The sequence below is a fragment of the Eptesicus fuscus genome, chromosome 10 (assembly GCF_027574615.1).
Source record: "Eptesicus fuscus isolate TK198812 chromosome 10, DD_ASM_mEF_20220401, whole genome shotgun sequence".
NCBI classification, from domain to species: domain Eukaryota; kingdom Metazoa; phylum Chordata; class Mammalia; order Chiroptera; family Vespertilionidae; genus Eptesicus; species Eptesicus fuscus.
The window spans coordinates 40,514,653-40,527,019 of NC_072482.1; the positions used below are offsets into that span (position 1 = coordinate 40,514,653).

At 41.2% G+C, this 12,367-nt stretch overlaps 1 protein-coding gene across 2 annotated transcripts; it reads right to left on the reverse strand.

Moving 5' to 3' along the window:
- Positions 1-8,820: 8,820 nt before the first annotated feature.
- TENT5A (terminal nucleotidyltransferase 5A) lies at positions 8,821-12,018 on the reverse strand. Of its 2 annotated transcripts, none has more exons than XM_008143525.3 (3): positions 11,910-12,018; positions 11,066-11,630; positions 8,821-9,958 (listed from the first exon to the last, which is right to left on the reverse strand). In XM_008143525.3, exons 2-3 carry the CDS (start codon positions 11,591-11,593, stop codon positions 9,182-9,184), a joined length of 1,305 nt encoding a protein of 434 aa, XP_008141747.1. In that variant the 5' UTR covers positions 11,594-11,630; positions 11,910-12,018; the 3' UTR covers positions 8,821-9,181. The 2 variants fall into 2 exon arrangements, with proteins under 2 accessions (XP_008141747.1, XP_008141702.1); XM_008143480.3 differs by having other exon boundaries at positions 11,855-12,018.
- Positions 12,019-12,367: the final 349 nt, after the last annotated feature.

The window sequence follows — 12,367 nt, forward strand, 5'->3', positions numbered from 1 at the left end:
GGGTAGGGGCTGGGACAATGGGGGTAAACGGGGGGGGGGTAAATGAGAAATATCTGTAATATGATCAACAATAAAAAATATACATAAAAATTATTAATTTCACTGCCGCTTTGTGTTTTATTTGTTCATACTTTTTGTAAATATTCACACAGCATCAAACCAAGGGCATAAGAAAGTGTATATTAAATGTTTTGGTGATGGTGAAAGCTATGGATTTCTTCTACCCCATGCAGTCATGGAGAGCACATAAATAATCAGGACAGTTATAAATGCTCTTTAAATAAGATCTCTACCTTGACTAACTAAATTGCTAGGCTGAACACAACTGGTTTTATACACATTAGGCAGGGTAAAAGTCTATGGTGCATTTGATTCATTTGAAGTATCTGAGAAAGAAACTTTTTTTTTACACAATTTGGGAGCAGGTAAGGTTTGGGGTGCATTAACTGCATGGTGCATTTGGTGCATTTGAAGCATCTGAGAAAGGGACTTATCCAGCTCTGGAAAAAAGAAGGGAAGACTAAATTGTAATAATTTCAAATGACATTTAACCAGAAGTGGTTACATAAGAAACATTCAAGGAAATTTTAATGTGCTGCAGCAAACAGGATTATAAGGCAATAACATTTCAAGGTGCATTCTAGTTAAGTCCTAAACATGTTTGCAGTGGTTTTGAAAAGAGAACGTATCTGTCCAGAAGCTCAGGGAGAATTTTGCTTCCCTCAGCAGAAAATGCAGTACTCATCTACCCTTATCCTTCCTTACAAATGGCCAGTGCCTATCTATACTGGGGCTACCTGTGGGGAGCTCTGCCTGTAAAAGCTCCCAAGAAGGCACATTTCAAGGACTATTACCCTTGTGCAGACTCTCCACTAGTCTACAGGGCTCTTTGTGGTGCCCCATGCAGAGCTAAGCCTCATGAGTAACTAACCCCAGGGTAGCTGAAAAACTAATCTTCAGCAAGTAAGTTCTACTTGCAAGTGGAACCTTCTAAAGAACAACGGACCAGGCCTTTCACTTCTTTGGGCCTCAGAGTCTAGCACAAGGCTAAACACATAAAAGATACTCAGCAAATATTTAATGAATGAACCATGTCTCAAAAAGGTTGCTACTATGGTTACTCTATGTGAATGCAGTGTCTAGTAGTACCTAAAGTTAAATATTAACAAGTTATAAACTGCTCTTGAATCAAATTATAATAGGAAACCTTTTCAGCCTTATTTTGTAATCCTATATAGGTTATACGACTGCCTGATAAAATATAGGACTTCCAGTCAAACTTGAATTTCAGATTAATACAGACAAATTTTAGTACAAGTATGTCCAATATATTGCATGGGGCATACTTATACTTAAAAAAAAAATCATTGTTTATCTGAATATCAAATTTAACTGGGCATCCTATATTTTTATTTGCTCAGTCTAGCAACTAATTCAGCAATTAGGCCTCTAAACTGATTGAATTTGTTTCTCTCCTTTTTTTCTGATAATTGGACTTTAAAATCAAGATATGTTAATCGTTTTTAATTATTCCCCCATTAAAATGAAGAACATATGAACCATGATCTTCTTGACCTTATTTGAAGAGATCTTGAGAAACTCCAGAGCATATGCAATTCATGACACAGAATAGCATTATCCATAGCACCTACTAGTGTAGTTCATTAGGTTGAATTTTTCTAAAAGAAGAAAAAAATAAAAGAATAGGGTTTCAGCCGTTTTCTAATGACATGGCCAGATGATGCCACAAAATCTTGGCATTACTGATAAGTACACACTGTGCTGGAAAATTAATAGTTTCTGAAGGGGATCCTGAAGGGAACTTTCCATTATGGAGCTTAGAAATAATTTAGCCCCCTATGCATATATTCTTGAAGTTCAGGGTGCCCCATGACCCTAAGCTGAAATTATTGCTTTTAAAAATTACAAAGGATATCTAATTTTCAAAACTGCATTTTGAATTATTCCTAATGCCAGTGATTGAGTTGAGGAAGTCAATACAGAAACAGGTGTCCCTTCATTTTAAGAAAACCTGATATGCTGAACAAGAAACTTGGGTAGGCAGGTAAATGATGGAAGTGGTTATTTGCATTGAATAATAATTCATTTCAACACTCCACTAAATATTAGTCTCCCATAGCATTAATTTTTTAAAAACATCATTTACTCCCTCACAGAGTTCCTGAACAACTTTCTAGGGTTCCCTGAATATTTGGGCTACAAAAGTTTAGCTCCTTGCCGAAACCGGTTTGGCTCAGTGGATAGAGCGTCGGCCTGCGGACCGAAGGGTCCTGGGTTCGATTCCGGTCAAGGGCATGTACCTTGGTTGCGGGCACATCCCCAGTGGGGGGTGTGCAGGAGGCAGCTGTTCGATGTTTCTCTCTCATCGACGTTTCTAGCTCTCTGTCCCTCTCCCTTCCTCTCTGTAAAAAATCAATAAAATATATTTAAAAAAAAAGTTTAGCTCCTTGCTCACTTGAGTACTCCATGTTTACAAATTATATCTACACAATAGTTTACAGTTACATGTAATGTTCCCTTTCCATAAAAATCTAAGGTAATGTGAATTCCTCCTACTATTCTATAGGCAAACATTGTCTACAACTCAGTTTCTCTTCGACCCCCTCCCCTTTCCCTAAAACTGGGAGGTAAAGCTTCCCTGAAACTTTGGAGTCACTCTTTCATATGCTCTCTAACACTTTAGATACAGAAGACATTACAAAATAAAATTAACTATTCACTATATTATTTTTCTAGGGAGTCACTTCCCTGGAAATAGTGAGGAAGGTTCACTCAGTCTTCTATTTTTAAATGAACTTTTTATTTGAGAATAGTTTTAGATTTGCAACAACAAAAAGAGTGAGGATAATACAGAGCTACCATGTATTCCGCAGCCACTTTCCCCATTGTTAACGTCCTACATTAGTATGGTACATCTGTCGTAACTAATGAACCAACACTTATTTCAATAACACTTATTCAGAATTTCATAGGCTTTACCTAATGTCCTTTTCTATGCCAGGATCCCACTTAGGACACCACATTATATTTAGTCGTCATGTCTCCTTGGGCTCCCCTTGGCTGTGGCAGTTTTCAGATTTTCCTGGTTTTGATGATTTAAAGAGAACTCATTCAGTATTTTATGGAATGCCCTCAATTTAGATTTGTCTGATGCTTTTCTCATAATTAGACAGAGATTGTGGGTTTGGGAAAGAAAGAGTACAGAAGAGAAGTGCCATTTTCATCACATCATAACAATGACACATGCTATCTTCATGGTTTATCACTGTTCATATCGATCATGATCATCTGCAGTTTGTCAGGGTTCTCCAGTGAGGTACGGTTACTCTTTTTCACCCTTTTCCATATTGTATGTACTCTGTGGAAGTCACTATGCATAACCCACACTTAAGAGGTAGAATGTGCCCAGGTGGTGTGGCTCACAGTTTGAGCATCGACCTATGAACCAGAAGGTCACGGTTCGATTCCCAGTCAGGGCACATGCCTGGGTTGCGGGTTCAATCCCCAGTGTGGGGTGTGCAGAAGACAGTCGATCAATGATTCTATCTCATCATTGATATTTCTCTCTCTCTCTCTCTCTCTCTCCCCCTCTCCCTTCCTCTCTGAAATCAATAAAAATGTATTTTTTAAAAGAGGTAGAGAATTAAGGTCCACCTCTTTGAGAGGGCAGCATCTAGAGATTTGGAATTCTGCACAGGAAATTTGTCTCTTTGCCCCCATTTATTTATAAATGCAATCATCCATCTCTATTTATGTGGACTTGTGGATATTTATTACTTTGGGTTATAATCCAATGCCACTTATTTTGTTGCTCAAATTCTTCAAGCTTTGGCCATCGGAGCTCTTTCAGTTGGCACCTCTGTCCTTTTGACATGCTCCTCACCATTGTGGTTTCTTGTTTTGTTTTTTAACACATCTTTGCTTTCTGAATTACAAGAGATCCACGATCCTCTGGTATATTCCCTGCCCCAGCCCTAGATTTATCCTTTTCTCCAAGGAGACCTGGTTCCAGAGTTTTTTGGAGCATTAATGGCTGAAAGCCATTGTCATTTAAAAAGGATTTGCTATTAAGCTGAAGAGCATTCATGCTATTTATTTCAAACTTGGTTCTAAGAAGAAAGGTACAGTTTAATTTCTGAAGTATTTGATTTTAACAATTCTTGTTCTACTTTAAAGGAACTGAATGTTTAGGGAATGAGGTTCCTAAGGAAAGGAAGGGTGAGTTGCTTCTCTTAAGGCTTAGCTAAGTGCAACCTGGTAATTCAACTAGAAATAACAGGTTGTATCTAAGTCTAGGAGGGGCTTAAAATATACTGCCCTATTCAAACCTTGCTTAAAAAGAATTATGATGACCACATATGAGGAACTGGTTGTAGGAGGATGAAGAGTATAACACACACCACTATGAAAACCAAATAACCACCTTGTATTTTTATGATGTATATGTGAGGGAAGCTGGCTTTAAATACCAGGAGTGGCTCTTTTATAGATATAGTGTCAAGCACAGATTCTATGCAACATCAGGACTTATTAATGGTTTTAAAAATCACAAATATGTCTTATAACAGCCTAGGCTTACCAAATTCTCATACTACTACTATTGAGAAAGTCTCCAAAATTACACAAATAAAACACTTAATAAATAAATAAATGTATGCCCCCTGGCAATCTGAACAGGTGAGATTATGGTAACTGCTAGTCAAAGGGTGATTTCTTTGCACCCAGTACACATTCACAGACAGTACAACATATTAGATCCTATGATTGCTCTTCTTTCCACTTCACCTTCAAATAACACTATAGAACCCCAAACAGATTATATATAACCACTGATAACTAAATCACAGCAATTGAGCTACTCATGAAAACCAAGGACCACTCAGGGTTACTAGAGCCCCCGTAGTCCAAATACATGAGTCTCTACTGACACTGGAAAATAGCTCTGACTTCTGAGTTTCTTCACACTAAGTTAATGCCTAGATTTAAAAAATTTCCACCCATTAGCTAGACTCTTCTGGAACTAACTGAGACAGTCAGAGATGAGCTGGCTAAAAGTTGGACATTTTAACTTCAATCAGAAAGTTGATGAGGGCTGTTCTTCTACTCCAAATACTGCTTGTCTTTTCTCATGGATACCGGTTGAGAGTTAGAGGACATGGTCTCTTAGCCAGCACAGACACCAAAGATAACAGACACAAATAAATAGAAAAAAATAACTTCTTTTTATTTACAAAAAAGAAAATCCAAATATTGGATGCTGTAAACAAAATTCACAATCTGTTCCTTCTAGCACTGATTCAAATATGTCAGTTTTTAAGAGTCCATTCTCCATCAACTCCTTTTCTGCCTGTGACATAGTCTAATGTCAAAAACATTCCAAAGAGTGACCCTAGGTGCAGCTTGCTGCAATAGGACATCTCAGAGCAGGCAATGGTTGGAGAGAGGCTGGAGAAACAGCCAGCGGGCAGAGCCTCCTCCATTCCACAAGGCTTTGCAGCAAATCTTGCCAAGTTACCTTGACACCTTCCAACTTAAGTACTTTTACCACACACTTTGTTAGCAAGCCATTATTACAACAAAATATTACAGAGATTCTTTCTTAGCACTGAAAAGGCTATGCTATAAGAAATCTTAAAGAAAGATTATATTCAATTAGGTGCTATATATGAAATTACTTTTTTTTGGCTTTTTGGTTTCATCTAACACACTTTGTCTTCAAATAACGAAAAAGCATATTTTTGAACTGCTGATAGCTTTCAACATAATACATTTGATTTACAGGATAGTTCACAATATTTACTTGACAAGTATTGCACTGAAAACAACTTATGCACAGTAAAGCAACCAACAATAAGCAAACATAAAGGGGTGGCAAAAAACAGTATGTTCACTTTTCTTTGCATTTCCTCCTTGGCTTGGTTTACAGATAGTCTTCCATCTTGCATTTTTTGGGAGCCATGCTAAAATAGTACACCTAATACCTAAGTGAATGGATACTTGACCCCATTTCTGGAAGGGAAAAGACTTCTTGAGGCAACCATATTTACTGCTAACGAAGTAAACGTTTTAAAAGGGCATTGTCACATATTAAGTGTTCGCTGACATACCAGACTGGACAGATGAGAAGAGCCTTCAGAAGATAAAACTTCTTCCTATTTAAAATAACAGCACACTAGGCCAGATAAACACAAAAGCAAGCAAATCACAGGCACTAATCAGGAGTTGAGAGCTGTTCTTTTCTCTGACCTATGCACACGGATCTTTTTCAGCAGACATTCAAATTTTTAGGCCACACATCCACAAAGAGAGACATATATTCCACTGTTGGTTGAACTACATATGAACAAGACTATAGTACATACAAAAGAGAAATAAATTATATAAGCTTTAAAGTAAATACTGAAGGTTGTCTTGAGCACAACCTGTTCTATCTGAAAGCCAGGTGCTGGCACTTCCAATTATGCTACCAACCCTGGAGTAAGCAAGAAAAGAACATAAATATTTGAGAAAATAAATGAAAAGTGTATTTTCAGAGAAGGCCCCTCTAAACAAAAATCTGTCATAAATTAACAACAGGTTGTTGCTATAGAAGAGCCAGAGATCTCCAGATTCTTTTAAAAACAGTGGACAACTCACTTTTCAAGAGTTAGGATGAGAAGGAAGATGGCAGATTACCAGCTGCTCTGACATTACCAAGCATTCCCTAGTATTCTTTCAGAAAACTTCCCAACAGGGAAGCAGGCAGAGCTCTGGTTTCTGATAGTTAAGTATCAGGCTTATTCTGGAAATGGAATATTTCCTGGGAATTCACAATTAATTTTTCAAACCCAGGGCTGGAGATAGGGAGACTGAGCCAACATGGGAGAAGGAAGAGTCCCCTAGGAAACTGTAAGTGGCAGTGCAGTAGCTGTTACAGCTTTGTCAAATTCACAGGGAAGCTGCTACAGCAAACCCATCAAGTTCCGGTTAAGGCTTCAAAGAAAGATGTGTGAAAGGTAGTTTGGATGGATTAATTTGGCATCTGAGTGATGCCCAGAAAACCATAAACAAATTACACTGCCATATAGGATGATGCTATGCTTTTCCCCAGTCCCTCTTTAACAGATCAGATTTTAAAAATCTGGTTGTTTCTTCATAGAAATTATCATAGTAAGCAGTCATCCACTAGAGTTGACAGGGATTATGTGGCTGTTTCACAATACAAAGGGAAGATTTTTTATGTGTTAGTTTTGTTTTTAATAAATTCATTTTCAGAGACCAGTGTCCAAAGGAATTTAGAGCTGAGAGAAGGAATGGTGTTAGGATTAGCTGACATTGAACTGAAATAGTAATGCCAATTCATTTCACAAAGCTATAAATGGCTTCTTGGGAAAGAGAAAATAAAGTTGTATTTGATTCAATGCAAAGTGACTGAATTTAAAGTACAGTACTAACTATTTAAATGCAGTGTGACAACCAGATCAAAGATGTTTCATATTGGCATGAATTTATAAAATTTTATATATAATATATATATATATATCTCATATATAAATTTTATGCAATTGTGCAAATACTCTTTAAAAGGGATCATTTCACATTTACTAAATTCTAGTGGTCTTAGAATGCAGAAGGCATTCATTAAAATTTTCATTTAAATATTAATAAGTAGTGTTCAGATCACCAGAAATTCTTTTTAGGGATTTAAATAGACTATCATGGATCCAGGATCTACTGGATTATACACCATGGAAACATGCAAGTAATATAAAAAACAATAAAAGGGTTCAAACTGTCAAAATGGCAGTTAAATATAAAAAAAGAGTGCTCTGCCAAACAAACATTCTCCCATTTTCGGAATTCTATGGCTCACAAAGAAAAGGGAAAAGACACTCCTAAAAATGTATAATCTCTGTACTTCCTATCAAATATATTACTTGTTTTCCTCCTTCATTTGCTTTAACATTTTTAGATGTGGGTTTTAATTCATCACTGCAATATGCCCACGTCTCATGTCATCCTGTTGAAACATAAAAGCACACAGTATTTAAACATTTCCTATATGCTACATTATTCTAGACCATAGTCAATGTGTTGTGTGAATATATTCATATCCCAAATATGTCTATATACACACATAATATACATACACATATACCTATGATAATATCACACCAACAATGTTAGCTTTATACAAGTATTTGCCAAGAAAAAATAGGGCATTTCTTCCACCATTCACAAGCTTATGCTGTTTTATTTCTTTAGTCCCTGATAAAACAAAATAATCATTAAACCATAAAAAATTTTCACTTCAAATTTTCAGAAGGCAACAGGCACTTTGATGTATATTGGTGTGTAACAAATATAGTAACTCTTTATATATTCTACTGTATCTCTTCTATTTGGGTATTTTTATCTGTTAAATCTTTGGTCCTTGAACATACTTTCCTTTCTACAGCTGTTTTTGCTTGCATTTTCACATTTTAAAAATGCAAGCTAAACACGCAGCTGGAAATAATGGATTGTGTCATCGTAAGTTCTGCTGTTTGTTATGAAAACTGCATCAACCTACTACTGTTCATTTGGAGTAAGCCATTTCTGTTAGCGCAACAGGAGTTTCACAAAAAGCACTTGAGACAAGCTTCAGATAATACTCCCAATGTTAGAGTTTCCCTTCTTCCTGTATTATTACTATCTAAACTCCTGATATGATAATTAATATGGGGTGAGATCTTTTTTCCTCTGTATTTTCCCTTTTGTGAATTCCACCTTATAAGAAACTCCACCTCCCCCCCCCCCCCCCCCCGCCCTCCCCATGGCAAAGCTATGGGAGCAAGGTACTGCAAACCCATATTGTCATCAAGCATTTTTTTCCCCCTTGTTATTTTAGGAGAACCTGGTTGTTTTCAATGACCGGTCTCTTTTGTTTCAGAATAGAATCTTATTGGGTAGGAGGATTTGGTGCATGGGTTGATGGTGGGTGGGGATCATTTTAAGATCATGCTCCCATATCTATGAAAGGATCCACAAACTTTGCCAAGCTTAAAATCAGGAGCAGATCATCATTGTACAAAACATATCCCTAATCAGGGCTGGGTCCCTCAGCCTTTTTTTTTCCTTCTTTTTATTTTTCTCTATCTTATCTGAAATGGCTTCCCCACAGGATATTTTTAAATGATTTTTAATTGCAGGGTAGCCAAGTAGAGTACGTCTGTTGCTGGCATGTGAATACTGGCTGGACTTGTGCAATGTAGTAATTGCTAAAGTTGGCATCTGCTACATAGGGGGCCGGCTGGTAATAGCAAGTGACGTTAGCCACGTTAGGGATGACATTTTGGTCAGCTAGCACCCGGATAGCCAGCATTGTGATAAGGTTTAAAGTCTGTCTTCTTTCATGTCCCATCAGGCACACTGTACTCTCATTCACCACTCCATGAAGGGTCATGAGATAGTCATACTTGCGGTCTTCCAATCCCACGAAGTGGTTCTGTAAATAGGACTCCAGTTTTCTCTGCTGCTCTCCAATGTCTGAGAAGTCGATGAAAAACCTGGAACACATATACCTCTGAAGGGTCTTGATCTCATCAGAGGCGGGCCTAAAGCCCCTTACTAAAAGGTTGCAGTACTTCAGTAGGCCTCCCCCTCTGATTTCCTCTGGGTTCCTGGTGGCAATGATCTTATTACAAAGGTGATCAAAGGCTTCGTGGAAATCGCCATAGACGCTCTCACCGATTATTGTAGGGTGAAATGTTTCAGTCATCGGGTTCTCTGAACATTCGTAAAAGAGGAGAAGAGAGTCTAATTTGATTTGGAAAGAATCTACACTAAATTCAAACTGCCTCCGGAGGGAATCCACAAATTTCAGTTCCATATTTTTGCCACTGTTGTTTGATAGGGATATAAGACTCCATCGGTCAGAGTCATTGCACACTTTAACCATTTTCTGCACATAAGCTTCCTATAATTCAAAAGATAAAACAAGATGAGCACAACTAGCAAAAATAATAAATAAACACATCCTCCTCACAGAAGACATTTACTTTGCTCCTTCCCTTTTGTTTTGTCAAGTTTCAGCAAAACACTACCTACAGGCTTAAACAGTCTTCTGAAAACAGAAAAAAAAAATACATTTAACGAGTGGTTTTACTGTCTGGGAAAGAGACGAGAAATAATAGTTTGAGGCTTTTGGCAGATGTAGCACAGTACTAAAAGGTTCTGTTGTCATGTCTGACTTCTGAAATGTTATTTTTTGAAAATGGTCTTATAGATACAACATTCACATAATATTCAAAAGAAAGAAGAGCATTCAGAGGAAAGTTGGTCTGCCTCTCATTCTTGTCTCTAGTCACTCAGTTCTGCCCCCCCCCCCCCCACCCCCCACCCCTGAGACAACAGATGAGATCAGTATCTTGTCTGTCCCTCTAGGGGTGTTTGGCAGTTACAATAAAAATGAACTATATTAGGACATTCTGGGAGGCTGATTCCTCAGACAATTTTAACTAAATGTGTAAAATGCGCTTTGAACCAGAGAGAGGAGGGGAGACACACTATATCCTTAACACATGAACAAACCCAGAGAAGCACCACGTATATCTTGAACACAGGGAGTCAGCTGAATGCAGCTGGGAAATCTATTCACATTTTCCAATACAATAAGCTCACTGGCTTGGTTCTGCTTCAGGTTGCTATTTTCCCAATGACTAGAACATATAATGACTCAAAAAAAAAAAATGATTTAGATCATTTCATTCTTCCACTTAGAACCGACTCTGGAGAAGACTCAAGCAAGGAATGCCAAGAGTTAAAAAATAAGGGGAAGGAATGGGGGGCGGGGGGGGCATAGGAGGAAGCAGGAGAGTTGTGGCGCTGAAGCACCAAGTTAAGTAAAACACTGGGCATCCTCCACGCACCTTAGATTACTCATTGTCAAGACTCAAAAGCAAAATACACAAGCGCACCCAAAAACCTGTCAGGGCCATAGATTTCTGGCATCTTTCCTTTTCCCCTGGCCCTGAGAACCCCCTGCCCCGGAGTGGACCCCCCAGCCCTGGTCGGGTGACTTTACCTTGAGCGTGAGTGGTGTGATCTTCTCTTTGTTCACCCCTTCGGGTAAGAAGTCCAACAGGCAGTCCAGCACGACGTCCTTCACAGTCTGAAACTCCTCTTCCCCTCGCAGGTCGGCGCAGAAGATGAGGTCCAGGTCCTTGTAGCCCAGGCCGCTGTCCTGGTGCAGGACGTGGCTGGCCGCCGAGCCGTTGAGGCGCACGTCGCGGACGCAGATGCCCTGCTCCGCCAGGCGCCGCCGCACCACCTTCACGATCAGGCTCGGCTGCAGCTCGAGCGTGGGGAAGTTGCCGCGGCCGTGGATCGGGATGGTCTCGCTCAGGATGCCGTCCAGCCGCTGCACTTGCTCCCAGTTGAGCACGTTGCAGTGCGCCGTGGGGCTTTCGCAGTAGTCCGAGCAGGGCTCGTCGAAACCGCAGCCGCCAACCACGTCGCTGCTGCCGCCGCTAAAGTCGCAGCCCAGGGGGATGTAGGCGCCGCCGGCCAGCTCGTCCTCGGCCATGGCAAAGTACCCTTCACCTTCCGCCATGAAGTGCCCGCCGAATGCCACTTGGCCCTGGTCAGTCCTAAAAGAAAAAAAAAAAAAAAGGGGGGGTGGGGGAAAGGAGCTCCGTGAGGCGGCTGGCGGCCACAGGCGCCCAACGAGGAAAGGAGCGCGCCCCCTCCCCGGGGAACCCCTTCCCCGGGCTCGTCCCGGGGCTCGGCTCGGAGGTTCCTCAGAGACTCCCCCTCCCCAGGCCCCCCGCTGTCCCCCGCCGCGCGCGCCGCGCCCCGCAGAGCAGCCCCGCACCAAAAGTATCTCTGATGCATCTGGAAAGCGCAAGCGGGAGTCCCGTCTGTGTCACCTGGAGGCGGCCGCCCCTTCTAGGAGCGCGGCGAGCAAAGGAACCGCGAAGCCGCCAAACACTTCCCAGGAGCGGCGAGTGCGCTCCCGGCCGTCGGCGAGCGACTTCGTCCTTCCCAGACCCCAGCCGCCCGCGCCGGCCAGTCCCGCCCCTCGCCCCCCTCCCACGCCGCTGCCGCCTCAGCTGCGGTGGTCCCGGAGGTGGCGGCTCCCTGCTGCCGCCCCGCCGCGCACGCTCCCGTCTCCGGAGCTTTAGCAGTTGTGCGGGGAGAAATGTCCTCAGTACTTTTTTTATACCGGGCCTCTCCGCGCTTCCGGGGCCCGGCGCGGCGCGCTGGCCACGCCCTCCTCATCTGCATAGGGCGCCGCCCCCTCCCGGCGGACGGTTCCGGCCGCCAGCGCTGAGCGAGCGGTCCGCGGAGCTGCGGGCCGGCGGCCGTGTGCGAGTGTGTGTATTTA